The sequence below is a fragment of the Aedes aegypti genome, chromosome 1 (assembly GCF_002204515.2).
Source record: "Aedes aegypti strain LVP_AGWG chromosome 1, AaegL5.0 Primary Assembly, whole genome shotgun sequence".
NCBI classification, from domain to species: domain Eukaryota; kingdom Metazoa; phylum Arthropoda; class Insecta; order Diptera; family Culicidae; genus Aedes; species Aedes aegypti.
Genome location: NC_035107.1, coordinates 91,295,740 through 91,313,348, shown reverse-complemented (window position 1 = coordinate 91,313,348; position 17,609 = coordinate 91,295,740). Strand labels below are relative to the sequence as shown.

At 36.3% G+C, this 17,609-nt stretch overlaps 1 protein-coding gene and 1 non-coding gene across 2 annotated transcripts; one reads left to right on the top strand and one right to left on the bottom strand.

The window, feature by feature from the left end:
* The first annotated feature begins 12,693 nt into the window (after positions 1–12,693).
* On the top strand, positions 12,694–16,174 carry LOC5574964. Its single transcript, XM_001655388.2, has 3 exons — positions 12,694–12,934; positions 13,097–13,395; positions 15,704–16,174. The coding sequence occupies exons 1-3, from the start codon at positions 12,877–12,879 to the stop codon at positions 15,791–15,793; spliced, it is 447 nt and encodes a 148-aa protein (XP_001655438.1). The 5' UTR covers positions 12,694–12,876; the 3' UTR covers positions 15,794–16,174.
* Positions 16,175–16,744: 570 nt separating this feature from the next.
* Positions 16,745–16,817, bottom strand: Trnav-cac. Its single transcript has one exon. It is a non-coding gene; the product is annotated as a tRNA-Val (tRNA).
* Positions 16,818–17,609: the final 792 nt, after the last annotated feature.

Genomic DNA, 17,609 nt, shown 5'->3' with positions numbered 1-17,609 from the left:
AGTAGCATTAACTACAAAGCATTTAAATCCGTGACACCTACCGTACAGCACAGTGTGGTTCAAATCAAGTTTATTTCTAGTCATAAATATTGCAATTCTGGTTAAATAAATAAATTTTCTTGTGTATTGATGTTGACTACACTTCAAAAAAGTTAACAGATTTATGTAGTCTTGAAAATTGTTGGTGTAGTTCTTAGTTTTACCATGCATTCAGTAGTTTCTACAATAAAATTCATTTCAGTGTATGATATTTGTTGCTCATCATTATACTGATAGTCTGTGACGAAGAACAAATTGAACTTATTATTGTCAATCAAATAACCCACCATATTCAGCAAGAATGGAATAGAAACGAAATATGATCAACCGATTTTTAATATTAAATATTATTTTTACCACTACATGAGTTAATGGGTTTACCGCAGTACTTTTTTTTCGCATTCAGTTTTTGGCACTGCTAACATTATTGAAAACGCTGAATATGATAAATTTCTCCCGAAATAACGGTACTTGGTATAATTATTTAAAAAATATTGGAGAACTTTAATGTATGACATATCGGGGTTGATTCCGATATTCTGACATTGGATTATTTCATGTTGGGAAATTTCTCGACTTCCTGGGAATAAAACATATATCCAGGCTTCCGAATTCTCACTAACTCTCACGATAATGGATCTATCCCTCACAGCAATTTTCAGCGATTAGCTGCCTTGCGATTTTATCCGTCCACAAAACAAAGCGAAAATAGATAATTGCACATTTCCGCAGCTGTGAGAAGTTTGTTTCCTCTTTCTCCGATCCATGGAGAACTTTTCCTGTATCCATCGCCACAAGCAGCAGTTGCTTTTATGCACCAAATCAACCACTCCTTTCGTCAAGTTGGGGTGGTAGCATGGTTAGCGTGCACGCATCGCGGTTGTTTTTAGCAATGTACTAGGTTCGAATCCCGTCGCCGGCACTAGTTTTTGTTTATCCACATAGTGATAATTCTCAGGAACAGTTGGTGAGCGAAAATATGATGGAGTGAAAAATAAATTATCCCCGGAGTGGAGTGGTTTTCGGTTATCCACCATCGTAGCTCCAGGGAAAATTAGTGTGAGCGATAAAAGATGTTCACGTGAGGAAGCGAAAAAAGCATTCTCCTTACGTGAGAAAAATCGTAGATTTCGCATCATTGATACGAAAATTCAGAACCCTGCATATATCACATAAATGCTACAAGAGCATAAATAATTACTTTGCAATAAATAAAAACAATACATAGTGGAAATCAGGACCTTCCATAGCCTTCGTTAGTAGGCGGCTACAAAGCAAATCCATGCTGAAGGTGTCTGAGTTCGATTACCTATCGGTTCAGGATATTTTTGTAATGGAATTTTTATTTGAGTTCCTTGTCCATGAAGTGTCATCGTGCCTGCCACACGGTACGACTGTAGAAATGGCAACTTATGTAAAGAAACCATTTAGTTATGAACTAAGTACTCTTTGAAAATTAAGCTGAGAATCAGGCTCTGTCCTAGTGTGGACGTAATGCCAAAAAGAAAAAGACATAGTGGAAATAGGCAGGATAAGTACCAGTGAAGATGAAAAGTGAGAAGATAATAAGTACTTGATTAAACTATCGAAAACCTGTACTTCAATTAATGGGGGCGAAGATTAAAGCATGGGTGGGGCGAAGATTGAATTTGGGGGGACGAAAATTAAAGCACACCATCAATCCAAAAATTATACTTTTTTCAATAGTAAAACTTTGTTTTGGATAACTTTGCAGCTTGATCATCCTAAAATAATAGATGAATAGTTGAATAAACCCAATAACATTATTTGATATTGATTAATAGAGTCAGAAATTTATTATTCCTGCGATTACATGGTTTAGGGGGGCGAAATCTAGTGCTTCTACCCTATAAGGCTGTGAAATTGATTTAGGAATATAAGAAGTCAAAAATAAAGTCGGGAATATTTCTCTTTTAACTGTTTTCCACTAATTTGATGGTCCTGAAAAGGGCCGATGGCTTTGTTAGCTTTAATGCTATTAAAGATAAATAACACTGCGGGATGTCATGGTCAAACGGGGAATCCTCAACTCAAATGTTTCGTGGCGTGGATGGCGCACAACAGCAACGGGTAGTGGATCACCGGGCTTAAGTCGAAACCTGGTAACGTTGCTGTCTCTTGAAATCTTGCTGATTTTATCACGAGTCGAAATCTTGAAGCGCGGGTAAACATCTCCTCGGCCGATGAAATTTGCGGCGGCGATGACGATGGCTAGGTGAACGCAAACAAGCGGCGAACCACAAAGCAACAATGACTCGCACGACCGTGTTCACAGTTCGACCGCAAATTCTCCTGTGGACTGCTCTTCTTTTTCTTGGCGGCGGCAGCGGTGAGGGCTTTGGCTTCGGACGGCACCTTCTCTCGCTCGCTCGACAGTTCGATATAAGCGAAGCAAGACAAACGGGGGGTTCTTCGCTATCGATGTCTGTGCCTGAGAAGCACGCCCGGTCAGAGCAAGCCGATCTGTTGCCTGCTGAGATGCGATCCAAGCGGAGAGTGAAAAGCAAATGACGTCAACTTTTCTCTAGTACCCCTATTTATAGATTTGCTTGAAATCAACGCTCTCTTTTAAAATAGTAATTAAACTATTTGGACAGGTATGTGGGATTCAGTAAGTGAACGACGTGAACCTTTGATTTCTTGTCCTTCGATTGAGGTGCTAATAAAGGAATTTCGTTAAACCAGCAAAAAGTTATAAGCGTTTAAAATATTTCATGCCAACGTAACGCTCTTGGTTTTGAAATTACAATTTCACTCCTGTATAGAGAAGAAAGATGTAGTTCTACGTCAAAACAAGTAGTGCAAATAGGCAGCTATGAAAGTATATTTACCAAGCTGTGTTTTAACAGAAACATCCAGTTTTAAAAACTTTGGTTTCAAAGGACGAAAAAGGTTGATTTTTTATACGCCTATGAACGGTGATAGCAATTCCCCCATTGATCTCTTGAGTTCTATTTTATCAACTTAATTTCAGCAAAACTAATGGGTCGTTGACCTATATCAGCATATGTAATTGATTTTTTTTAAGAAAAAAGCCAACTGGGCAAACCTGACCAACATTTAACAAAACAAGTTCAGGAATGACCTAATAAATTTTACAACACCTATATTTGAGCCTTTCATAGCTAAGTTAAGGTGAAGATGAATCGAAGCCTAAGTTCAAATTTTCAGGAGCACGGATCTGGAGAACCAAACATCCGTTTAAGTTGAAAACCTTATCGATTGGTCACTAGCTGGTGGTGACCAATCGATTAGGATTTCAGCTCAAACGAATGTTTGGTCTTCAGATCCGTGCTCTTAAAAATTTGAACTTTGGCTTCGATTCATCTTCACCTTAAACTTTGGAGAACAGGTTAATACGCCCAATGCAGGCAATTTCCCATAAATAAGCATGTTTACAGAGAATGAACGGTTTTATGATTGAAAAACTATGCTTGTTATGCTGTATGTTTTCAAAAAGAAGTTCAGTAGTGCACACTTAATCTTAAAAAACAATTTATACACCTCAAATTTGCATATAAGCATAGCCCCAGCGGATTATTTAGTACTGACCTGGGAGGGAGGCACCGATTCTACACACGAAGTATGAAATAACGTTTTTACCAACTTTGAGATGGAATTCCCGCCAAAGACAATCGAGGCAGGCTTGATGAAATTCACTAGTTCAGTATTGACATATTGCTCTTTGAACTACATTTTCATTCGAAAAACAGTAAAATGATATATGTTTCACTACTGTAATATAAATCAAAGGTGCTATTTCAATATTGCTTTTGGATACATAAAAACTAAATCTTCTGTTGGTCACTTTTAACAAATACAAAAATATGCTTTTAATCAATTACGCGCTTTTAACATGTTAGTGCAGTGGTTCCCAAACATTTTGAAGCTGCGATACAACAACCTCTGAACATCATTGTTCTTGGCGTCAAAATTTAAGAAACGAAGGGTTTGCCCGAACTTAAACCATTGAGTTAGGCGAATTCATTACATCTTGAAATAACATTTTATCTCCTGAGATACTTGTTAGATGCCGATTATATATGTGATCTGAGTGTCTATTTCATTATAAGTGGTTTTTGGGCTATCTGAAAGTATACATGGATAAACGAGTTTAGTTCAGTCTCGAGCCTCAAGCTACAACAACGGTTTTCTGTAATTAAATCCGAAACGTAATTCATTGCAATACTATACTCATCGCGCAAGACATCTCTCAAAGTTGTCCCCAAAAATCCAAGATGCCGTCCATAAACCACGAGGTCAAAGAAGGGGGGGGGGGGGGGTCTGTGCCCAGGAGGTCAATGACCACGGTCAATACATGCGTGGGCAAAACACAAGGGGAGGGAGTTTTGAAATCTAATAAAAATGACCATGTGATTCATGGACAGCCCAGAGATCTTGGAAGATGTGCTAGTGATCTCCCCTGGTATGCCAAAAAGCCCATGCCATGGACTGGACATTGGGGTGTGGCTTATTTTTCAAAAGTTCTCAAAATCAAAAATACGTGTGCCATTCTGAAATCAAATCACATAAAAAAGGAACCTCAATATTTGAGCCAAAACTATGAACATTTAGAGGTGGCGCAAGCTAGATGGAGGTGAATTTTCAATTTATTAAAAATGACCTTCAGTGAAGCAAACATAATTTGGTATTTTATTTTACCAATTTTAAACTTTAAACAGAGTGATTCCAAGCAACAGCACCAAAATTTGGTAAATTTTTTAATTCATTTTTTTTCTATTGAGCTGAAACTTTGCACAGTTTTCCAGTTCCATCTAAATCGTCATTTTCCGATATCAAATCTTCAAGTTGAGCCACGACTAACTTTTCAAAAGGGTGTATGTGAAAATGGTTCAAAAATATTCAAAAAGCTGCACAGCAAAAACGGTTCGTTCGATTGTTAGACAACTAAAGAAACAAAGTTAGACAACTAAATAAAGATTCCAAAAAAAATACACACAGTAAAAAAATTTTGTTTTTTGCATTAAAAAACATAATTTTTGACACAAAAACTCAAATATCTCAAAACCCTATCGGAATACCAACGTCATTTTTTGAGGGAAAACGGTCCATTATATTAGCTATCTACCATAAAAATTTGGTGATGGTAAACCAATAAACAAAAAAGTTATGACATTTCAAACATGTCACAATTTTCACATTTAGTAGAAAAAAAAAATTTTTTTTTCGGTGTAAATTATTACGGGAACCGCAGTTTGTTGCTGATTTTATTGTTAAGGGCCTTGCGTGAATTAAACAAGTCGTTTTCATGTATTCATTAGTATTATGTATATTATATGTATAAATATTATGTATATGGATAAATATTATATGTAGGGGGAGATCCCCCAGTACCGGACACTTAAGCCACTAAATTCATAATTCGAAAAATATTGGTTTTATGTGCTCGTGTTACCCATTTATGATAAATATTATCATTTTTATAGTGTACAAAAAAAAAATTGAAAATATAAGTATGAATTTTGACATTGCATTTGGATGATGTATTTTAGTTCCAAATTGATCGATCTTGAAAGGTGGCACCCAATACCGGACACAATCTGGAAATGCCTCAAATTCTGTAAATTTGAACATCATTGAATGTGTTTACTTTAGGAATAGTATATAATTGCCATTTCAATGCATTTGCAACATTTACAAGAACAATTTGAGTATATCATAGTTTGCAAGATGTCCATCAAAAACCTCTTTCTTATATGATGAAAAATAGCACATTTACGATGTTGATCTGAATGTTCATTTTTTTTTAATTTTATAGCATGTTTGATACCATGATCGACGGAATCCATGAAAAATGAATGTATTTTGAGACACTCGTGCAATAATTGCAAAGATATCATATAACAAATCAGGCTGTCCGAAACTGGGGGACAGGAGGTGCTTAAACAAAATTGTAATTTGTCCATATTTAGTCCAATTATGGTACAAAATACATTTATACTATCAAATTAGGATTATGTTCGAGTATGCTTGCGTGATCCAAAGTATTTTTTCATATTCAAAATAATTACTAAATAGGCTCAAAATTAAGGCAATACGTCAATTTTTTTGAAATTTTCAATCTTTTGTACTTTTTTAAAAAGGCATGCATATTTCAAGGATGTGTTATTCTACGCAAACATTAGTCTCCAGAATAGCTTCCTTTACTACTAATACACAATCTTGATTGGACCACGATTTCTCAATGTTTCGACTCTGTCCGGTATTGGGTGCTGTCCGGTACTGGGGGATCTCCCCCTATATGTATATATGTATAAATTAAAATGAATTAACAGATTACACGAAAATAAATTTTTTTTACCAGGATATTTTTTTTTAGAGTATGATCGATGAGTTTCTAAATGTTATATATAAACTGTAAAAGTTTTGGATTTGGGTATGCGTTATGAGATCATGAAAACATTTTATTAATACTTATTTATTTATTTATTGTTATTCAATTTTTTTACAATATCGAACACTTTTGCATCATTATTAGTACAGTTCGAGTATAGTTTTGCTTTAATCTTATTTTCTGACAATGGAATGAAACAGTGAAATTTTTGGGTTCCTTGGATCGTTTTCGCGTTATTATATTGCTCGCTGAGCTCTGATGCCGTTAATTCGTACTCTTCAGTAGTAGTAAAACAAAATGATAATTTTGTTAAATCTTCTTCTTTTCTGCGATTCGCCCAATCAAATAGTTCTTTTGCAGTTTTAATTGGATGCTCACGTTCTTTGGCTAAACTTGCTCTTGTGGCCATGCGCTTTATGGTTCCTCCAATAGCATCACAAGGACCTTTGCCATGTGACGTAGCAAAGAAATGCCATTCTGCATCAATTCCGTACTTTGATTTAAATTGACATAGGCTCGAAAAATTCTTACGGTTTTTGTACTGCGATGCTGCTCCATCAGACATGAAATATATCTTTCTGATTTCTTTATCCTTATCAACGCGTAAAAAGTTAATCATTTTGGCAATGAACAAATTTACAGATACTGAGTCGTGTCTTAAATCTTCGGAAATTACAATAAAACTAAAATGTTCAATTTGCGTACTTCCATTGAAATAAATAACGAATGGATGAATTGTAGTTTGTTGTACGTTCCAGTGATGGGACTGCACTTCATCTTGCAATACAAAGCTATAGTTTTCAAAAAATTCACAAATGACTAAAAATTCACCATCTTGTAATGTATTTTTCGTATTTTTTTAAAAAGCGGGATTGCTCTGTTTTAATAAAGTCGTGAGGAATTAAACTTTCTAATTTCAAGCAAAAAAATGACACAAACTCATCTACAGGTTTTACAATAGTTTCTAGGTCACACCTACACTCCCGTGCATAAGTTTGGGTTCACCCCCTAAAAAACATGCAAAAGTGTTCAATCCATATCTCTGTGATTACATGTCCAATTCAAACTCTTTAAGCCGCATTTCAAAGGCAAAGAGTTATTCTTACTTCGTATGTATTTTTCCAAAAATATTCTTTGAACTTTGTACACGAAATATGTACTTAAAATTGTGACATTTTTCAAAAAACACACTTAAAAAACATTACTAATTTCCTCAGCATTGGATCGACCAAAATTTTAAAACAAGGTGTATTTAGAATCGCAATCTTATATTCTTTGAAGAGCACTCATGAAATTTTTGCGGAAAAATCTGAAAAGTATTCAAAATCAATGAAACAGTCAGTCAAGTCATCGTGCAAAAGTTTGGGTTCACCCCTCAGTATGGTGAATCGTGCAAAAGTTTGGGTTCACCTGAACTTACTTAAATCTGTGAAATCTCAAACCAATCATGTACGTGCCATTATTTGCGCTCAAAAAAGCTTTGAACTGTTAAAATCGGTTGAAAAATGGCAGAGATATAGACAAAAATGATGTGCGTGTGGATCAGATGAACCCAAACTTTTGCACGATTTGCATCATACTGAGGGGTGAACCCAAACTTTTGCACGATGACTTGACTGACTGTTTCATTGATTTTGAATACTTTCCAGATTTTTCCGCCAAAATTTCGTGGGGTTTCTTCAAAGAATATAAGATTACGATTCTAATGACACTTTTATTTAAAATTTTGGTCGACCCAATGCTAAGGAAATTAGATATGATTTTTCAGTGTGTTTTTTGAAAAATGTTACAACTTTAAGTATAAATTTAGTATACAAAATTAAACAAAATGTTTTTGGAAAAATACATACGAAGTAAGAATAACTCTTTGCCTTTCGAATGAGGCTTAAAGTGTTTGAATTGGACATGTAATCACAGAGATATGGACAGAACACTTTTGTATGTTTTTGAAGGGGTGAACCCAAACTTTTGCACGGGAGTGTATACGTGGTCACCCATTGCTCAAATGATAACTGATCAATATAATTTTCTTCAAACTCAGCGAATAAAGTATTTTCCAATGATGAAGAATCTGGACAATCCGAACAAGATCGTAGATAGCAATTTGATGTTGTATTTTCACACAAAAGACTACCAGTTAACATTTTAATATCCTTTGATAAATTGATTCTTTTCAAACTATGTAAGATTAGGTTAATATTTTCGTGTGTTGTGCACACACAAACATTATGTGTTCCTGAATTGGATAGAAGCTTGCATTGTCTTGGACGAAGGCTTGCAAATGAGGAAAAACCTACCTTAATATTTTCGTTAATTTCCTTGAAGCGTGTATACGCTTCTTTCAAAGTAGTCATCATTAATCGTTTTTGGATTGCTTGACGCTTGCCATCTTTTTTTACAGATACATAATCTTTTTGGCCAGGCATAGCTCTACTTACTTCATCGTCTTCAAAATATTGAATTATTTTTTCTTTTGTCTCATCTGTTAATGAAGTACTCGACCTAGCATTTTTGGTTGCAAGACAGTTATTTTTGAATTGTTTTGCCTCTTTTGCTGTATTTCTATTGGTTTTGAACTCATCAATGGCGTCTTGAATAGACCACGAGCTTGGCAGCATCGACAAAATCAATAATTTTTCTTTCCTTGTCGTGGCTAGATTCGAGAACCTTTCCTTCATATTCATAATTACCTCATCGTAGTCTGTATTTTCCACATCCTCAGGTCCTAATTTGAAGAGGTTTCTTTGTACAGCTTCGTTGATTTCACGGTATTTTTTCTCGGGATAATTGACGTAACCCATCTTCGTCCATTTAATCGGAGTCACTTTTATTCCAGCTATCCCTTCGTTGAAGCGTTCGATGTTGACCTTCTGGATGCACTCATCTTCTGATTGATTTGTTGAAACAGATGTCGTGGCAAGACTATCTGCACTTGGTACTTCTGGTAACTCCTCAGTTGTTGTCGGTGCATCTAGTAATTCCTCAGTTGTTGTTGTTTTCGAACTTCCTGCAACCTGATCCAACGATGATGTACAGATTGCCCGTTTGTCAACGTTTAAACGGCAGGACGTACAAATGCGTAAATGTGTATTCAATGTAGACATTGGAGCATAACCAGCCGCTTTCAGTTTATCTATGGTGCTTTCGGTGAGATTTCGTAGCTCTTTCGAACACTTTTTTTCTGCAAACGGCCTGCAACAGTTGAGAAAGCGACTACTCATGTTGCTCGTTAGATTTTAATAAACAAAATCACTTTTAAGTTTTTACTGACTAGTTTGGTGTCGTTTGCTTGACTGAAGAAAAATTTTACAATTAAATCTTTTATAACCATAGTGGTAGTATATTTTTAGCTTTTTCGTGAGTATGTACATACCACCTATCATGTTTTTGATGTTGTTGAAGTTACTCGCTTTCTCCCAAATATGATTAACAAAGTCTATTCTCTACCAAAGCGGGTCTATAGCGGACTTTGGGGCAAGTGTGCCATAGAATTTAGTTTTACACACGAAATTCAGTTCGGTTGAAATGTATACTTATTGGGGCAAGTGTGCCACCTATTTGGTAAACAAAAATTATTTGAGTGAAATTTATAAAAATGTAAACATCATCAACAAAACCATAAAAATAAACTAAAATGAGGCGCCAGTAGTTGTTTCTGAAGTAAAGTAGGGGAATAACTGACATTTTTGCCCCCCAAAGCAATTTTTTCTCAAAATATTCAATAATAATATGTTTTCGGCTTTTTAACTAACGTTTTACACATCTACATCAATATTTTACCGTTATTTAGTGCAGATCTAGTTTAATATTATACATATTTGCCATAATATAAGGGCAATACATATATTGTTTTGAATGGGGACAAAAATAACCATTTTAGTTATTCGAATTGAGTGATAGGGAGATACGCATGTTTCGAACCTTGTTATAAAGCCCCCCCTTATTACGGTAAACTTAAAATTATTTTTTGAATTATCGATTAGCGTCTGCTTTGAAAGTAATTTTAATAGGAAATAAAGAAAATTTCATTACAAGTAGAATTACATGCGATGTTCATTCGGTGGCCGTCTTGCCCCATATGGGTGGCACACTTGCCCCATAGTGTCGAAAAATATGTTTTTTTTAATGATATTTGAGAAGCTCCAAAACTAATACTTTTTGAAATTATTTTCATTTTGAATTGCCCAGTGCTTATGAAAAGATGTGAAACTAACCTCATGAGGCTAAATTGGTGGATTTTATAAGCTTTAGGCAAAGTTAGAGAACAATTTGCTTAAGGTGGCACACTTGCCCCAAATTCCGCTACCCAGGTGTAATCAGATTTTAACTTTGTGGAGAAAACCAGCGCCGAGAAAACCGACCTGCTTTACGTATACTAGATCACCTGGGTATAGACCCGCCTTGTTCTCTACGAGGTAAACTTTTTGCAGGTAAACTAGTCGTATACCTGTATAGAAAACTTTTTTTGTAGCTTTTGTCTTCAATATTAGATTTCTTATAGGTTTCTTTTATCAAAAGGTTTCAACACTATTGAGAGAATTTTTCTTCAGTTACGTACAATAAAAAATATGACACTATCAAGACTTTAGATCACAACACTGGATCGCGTCTAACTTTCTAATAGATGCTATAATAGTTATGAATAATTAAATAAAATATCATGAAAACAACTTGTTAACCTCATGTGGTACCCTTAACAAAAAATTCAGCAACAAACTGCGGTCCTAAAAAAAATTAACAATGAAAAAAAAAAATTTTTTTTCACTAAGTGTCAAATTTGTGAAATATTTGAAATGTCATAACTTTTTTGTTTATTGGCTTACCATCACCAAATTTTTATGGTAGATAGCTAATATAATGGACCGTTTTCCCTCAAAAAATGACGTTGGTATTCCGATAGGGTTTTGAGATATATGAGTTTTTGTGACAAAAATGATGTTTTTAATGCAAAAAAAAAATTTTTTTACTGTGTGTATTTTTTTTTGGAATCTTTATTTAGTTGTCTAACTTTGTTTCTTTAGTTGTCTAACAATCGAACGAACCGTTTTTGCTGTGCAGCTTTTTGAATATGTTTGAACCATTTTCACATACACCCTTTTGAAAAGTTAGTCGTGACTCAACTTGAAGATTTGATATCGGAAAATGACGATTTAGATGGAACTGAAAAACTGTGCAAAGTTTCAGATATTTTTGAAATGGTCGATCAGAATCGACTTGCATGCCTCCGTGGAATCCCTCAACACTAAATTTATAAATTGACACTTATATTGAGCTGTTCGGTAATCCAATCCGCATGGTTATTAAATTAATTAACTCATTACGCGTGGTAAAAATGGACAAATTATGGGTGACATTATGAAAACAAATCCATGATTTTTTTCATAATTTCACCCATAATTTGTCCATCTTTACCACGCGTAATGAGTTAATTAACTAAATTTATCTTAAATCAAAACTAGTAAATGTTAAAAATAGTTAACTCCAAATATTTCCTTATTTTACTAAAAAATCATCTTTGTTCGACCATAACTTCATGAATATTCAACTGATTCCAAATCTTTTAACAAGCTTATATAGTTGTTTTCAATCTCTACAACACATTGCACTAAAAAAATGTTTTGACCAAGTTATTTAACAAAAACTGCTCAAAAGCATGATTCTCGTGAAACTGCTCAAAAGCATCATGTTCGTCACAATGGCCGTCTTGTACCCCTACTAACGATTTCAAACGAACTAAATTGGAGAAATAGTTGCCAAACATTTCTGATCTTCTTATTTTAAGCTTTCTGCTAGTGCACAAAGCAAAAAAAAAAAGTTTACTGTTGTTGGATGCTTTCTTCGCGAGATTTGTGCCTTTGAAGTTTCGAGATAGGTCATTAGTTTTCTTTTCAGGTGCATAGTCCCCATTATGATATACTTCATTCTGCTATATAGTTACACGTCAACTTATTCACGTACAATTTTTTTGTTTTCTGATTATTTTTTATATTCTGAAATGGGTCTCTGCATCTAAAATAGAACTTTCATCTTCTAGTCTCAATCTACAATGATCCGTAAGATATTCACTAAATTATTTCGATTAGGTACTCATAATACATTAAAACAAATAAGTTACTTCAAACGTTGACTTCAACAGGGAAGATTTGATCAAAATCGCCTAGAAGCATACTTCCCGTGAGTCGTGTATGCTATTTTATTCTGCTGCATGGGCTCATCAGCAAACAATACACCAACACTTTGAAATCTACTGGCGATACATTCATGTTCTATGTGCAGACGAAGGTGGTAGATGAGGGCGTGCCTCCACAAACTGTCATTAGCAAGCAAACTGCTGTTATTGCTTGTTGATTCATACATTTTGTGTTATTTAAATTCAAACATTATAATTTGTTAGAAAGTGTTTTGTTTAAAATTCCAGTTTATTTGGTTTAGTGTAGTGTAAGAGTTGCAACAGCACAAAAATGGATTCTTCAAAAATCGTTGCGACGCTGATTTTGGCCTTCGCTTTGTTCAGTACCTGTGAGTATCGCCGAGATAGCTTTCTTCATTGATAAATTCTTCCGCCTCGCTGTAGCCAGAACAGAATGCAAGAAAAGTTGATTCTCTGTTCTTCGGTTGCACACACCCAACCGATTAGAAATGTAAACAGGTTAATTTAGAATTACCATACTTCGCTTCAAGGTTCCGCCATGGAGTGCTACGTGTGCTCGAACCAGACTGGGAACACGGAAAAGTGCCTCAATACGATCAAGACGTGCAACCAGGGCGAGGAGGCGTGTCTGACGGAGATCCGGTGGGGCAGTACGCCGTACTTTTCGCTGGGAGCGCTGAAGCAGTTCTATGTTTCGAAACGGTGCGCCACGAAGGATGTGTGCGAGAAGACCCGCCGGAAGTACATGCCCTACTGTACGCACATCTGGTACGAGGACTGGGCCTGTTCGGAGTGCTGCCTCGGGGAACGGTGCAATTATTATGTGATTGTGAGTATTCGATATTATCTATCGGAATCTTTCTGGAAAGCCTTCCAGAATATTTCTGGAATGTCTTCCAGAACCCATATGGAAAATCTTCCAGAACCACTCGGGAATGTCTTCCAGAATCTCTCCGGAATGTCTTACAGACTCCTTTTGGAATTTCTTTGAAAATTCTTCTGAAAAATCTTCCAAAATACATCTACAAAAACTTCCAAAATTCTTCTGGAAAGTCCTCAGCAATCTTTCTGTAAAGTGTTCTAGAATGAAAAGTCTTCCAGAACCCTTCTGGGAAGTGTTTCAGAATCCTTCTGGAAAGTCTTCCAGAATCCTTCCGGAAAGTCTTCCAGAATCATTCTGGAAAGTCTTCCAGAATCCTTCTGGAAGGTCTTTTAGTATCCTTCTGGATGGTTGTGAAGAATCCTTCTGAAAAGTCTTGCAGAATCCTTTAGGAAAGCCTTATAGAATCTTTCAGGAAAGTCTTCACAAAATCCTTCTGGTTGCTTTTCCAGAATCCTTCTAGAAGGTCTGAGAATTTTTCTGGAAGGGCTTCCAGAATCCTTCTGCAAAGTCTTCCAGAACCCTTTGGAAAGTGTTCCAGAATCCTTCTGAAAAGTGTTCCAGAATCCTTCTGGAAAGTCATTCACAATCCTTCTAGGAAGTGTCAGAATCCTTCTGGAAAGTCTCCAGAATCCTTCTAGAAAGTCTTCACAATATCCTTCTGGTTGCTTTTCCAGAATCCTTCTAGAAAGTTTTTAAGAATCTTTGTGGAAGGGCATCCCAAATCCTTCTGGAAAGTCTCCCACAATCCTTCTGCAAAGTCTTCCACAATCCTTTTGCAAAGTGTTCCAGAACCCTTCTGAAAAGTGTTCCAGAATCCTTCTGGAAAGTCTTCCATAAACCTTCTTGAAATTCTTCCATAAACCTTCTTGAAATTCTTCCAGAATACTTCTGGAAAGTGTTCCAGAATCCTTCAGGAAAGTGTTCCAGAATCCTTCAGGAAAGTCTTCCAGAATCCTTCTGGTTGCTTTTCCAGAATCCTTCTAGTAGGTCTTTAAGAATCTTTCTGGAAGGGCTTTCCGAATTCTTCTGGAAAATCTTTCACAATCCTTCTGCAAAGTCTTCCAGAACCCTTCTGTTTGCTTTTCCAGAATCCTTCTGAAAAGTGTTCCAGAATCCTTCTGGAAAGTCATCCACAATCCTTCTAGGAAGTGTCAGAATCCTTCTGGAAAAGTTTTCCAGAATCCTTCTGGAAAGTCTTCCAGAATCCTTCAGGAAAGTCTTCTAGAATCCTTCAGGAAAGTTTTCACAATATCCTTCTGGTTGCTTTTCCAGAATCCTTCTAGAAGGTCTTTAAGAATCTTTGTGGAAGGGCATCCCGAATCCTTCTGGAAAGTCTTCCACAATCCTTCTGGAAAGTCTTCCAGAATCCTTCTGGAAAGTGTTTCAGAATCCTTCTTGAAAGTCTTCCACAAACCTTTTGCTAAGTGTTCCAGAATACTTCTGGAAAGTCTTCCATAAACCTTCTTGAAATTCTTCCAGAATACTTCTAGAAAGTGTTCTAGAATCCTTCCAAAAGTTTTTCACAATCCTTCTACAAGCTCTTCCAGAACCCTTAAGGAAAGTATTCCAGAATCCTTCTGGAAAGTCTTTCAGAATCCTTCTGGAAAGTCTTTCAGAATCCTTTTGGAAAGTCTTTTAGAATTATTCTGGAAAGTGTTCCAGAATCCTTCTGTTTGCTTTTCCAGAATCCTTCTGTTTGCTTTTCCAGAATCCTTCTGAAAAGTGTTCCAGAATCCTTCTGGAAGGTCTTCCAGAGTCCTTCTGGAAAGCCTTCCAGAATCCTTCTGGAAGGTCTTTCAGAATCTTTCTGGAAGGGCTTCCCGAATCCTTCTGGAAAGTCTACCACAATCTTTCTGCAAAGTGTTCCAGAATCCCTCTGAAAAATCTTTCCGATTCCTTCTGGAAAGTGTTCCACAATCCTTCTGGAAAGTTTACACAATCCATCTGGAAAGTCATCCACAATTCTTCTAGGAAGTGTCAGAATCCTTCAGGAAAGTCTTTCATAATCCTTCTGGAAAGTCTTCCGGAAACTTTCTGGAAACTGTTCCAGAATCTTTTTGGAAAGTCTTCCACAATCCTTCTGGAAAGTGTATCAGAATCCTTTTGGAAAGTGTTCCAGAATCCTTCTAGAAAGTCTTTCAGAATACTTCTGGAAGTTCTACCAGAACTCTTTTAAAAAGCTTCCAGAATCCTTCCAGTTTCCTTTCATATACTAAATACATATATTATATCTTCTTCTTTCCCAACATTTTAGAGTGGAGCACCTCCTCAAACCATGTCCATGGCCGCTTTCCTGGGGACGATGGTCAGCCTATTGGTGGCTAGATATTTGTACAATATCTAAAAGTATGCCATTTCATCTTCAGAGGTTCAACTGGACTATGTTTCCCTTGGACCACTATTGCATCGTTACAATTCCGTCCCTATAACAGAAGTATTTGGAGATAAGCGTAGGAAAGTTAAAATGTCTATCAATATATGTGTAAGCTTTAGCATTTCGTGAATCTCATCACTCGAAGTAGCGAATCCGTCCGCATTGAGCGAACTCCAAATAATCGTAAGACAAATCATGAATCGACACATTCCACATGTTTAGTATATGTGAACATTTAAGTTTTTACAATGTTGATCAATCGTTCTTATCGTGTTGAAAACGATTCTAGTAGGTTTTTTTTCTGTAATAAATCGAATCTTATATGACAATAAAACCGACATTCCAATTAGATTTCACATTTGCTCAAGTCCAATGAGAAAAAGTTCCATTGAATCCAGGCTACACTGAAACAAGCGTTGCAGTAATGAGAACCATGAACGTGTGTTTAAATTTACTATTCCAACCACGATTGAGCTATCATGAACGCTTTTTATTTGCGTTTTGTTCCTTCTCAATCCAACCGCGTCGATAGCCGAGCGGCTAGCGTTCGCGCTTGACAATCGCCAGATCCTCGGTTCGATTCTGGTCTGCTGCAAGTTTTTAACCACGATATAGTAATTTTTACTATACAAATGGTGCCATGGTAAAATTGAATGCACAAAATATTCTAAATAAATGCGAATTTAGTCTGCACAAATCAAGTGGCGTTGTGTATTTAATTTAACCCTCTGATATAGTATTTTCAACCGCAACGCTGTTCTCAGTGTACCTACACCTTTTATTTGTATGTGAAGAACAAATCGTGCCCATGCAGCAAAAGCTATTCTTGAAAATGCCACTTGTTGATGTGTGGTTTTAGCTGTTCGTGATCGTCATGTGAACAAACACAACTGATCAACAAGTAGGCAAAAAAGAATTGCCTGTTTCCGCCCGGGTTCGAACCGGGGACCTTCTGCGTGTGAAGCAGACGTGATAACCACTACACTACGGAAACCGATGGGAGATGGGGCGGGAAGACGGCTACTGCTTCCAAGGCGGGTGACACAGTTTTGGCGATCTTAGTTCGGTGATAAGATTAAACTAATCAATCAGTAAGCTGGGGAACAGAATATCTGAAACACTGATTGAATGAATCACATGAAAAGTGTGGTCAATCCGATATTTTTGCCTAATCAATGTGGTATCCCTCTCAACATTAGCAAAAGATATTGAAGGAAATCATTACCTATCAGTATCGGTTATTCAATGTCTACACGGTGCAGAGATCAGTGTACCCCAGTGAATGAATGAGCTATAGACGCTTCTACTTAGTGCTACTAGGGTAGCGGATCTCATTTGGAATCATTAAACTCACGATGAAGCAGCAGCACCCCATCGTCACCTCATTTGAACACAATTAGTACGGCAAGGTAAATGAGCTGATAATTATAATTACATAATAAATTATAATATGCACCACTAGCGCGTGTCAGCTACAAACACATGTACAGGGGAAGAAATTTAAGGCAACCGCGTATCTACTTATTGATATGGATTTCATCTTCGCTACATTCACAGAATTTTTCCACTCAATTTACCCTACACTTTGTAAAATTACCATAGCCCGGGGTTAGGTTGTGATAAGTTTTGAAGTTGGATAACGTTTTAGGATTCATTCAAATATTACGTAACGCAAAATTTTACGATTTCATACCCCTCCCTCCCCCACGTAACAGCTTTTGTATGAGGTATTTTAAATTATTGTATTTAGCGTAACACCATGCAAGACCCCCTCCCTCCCCCTGTT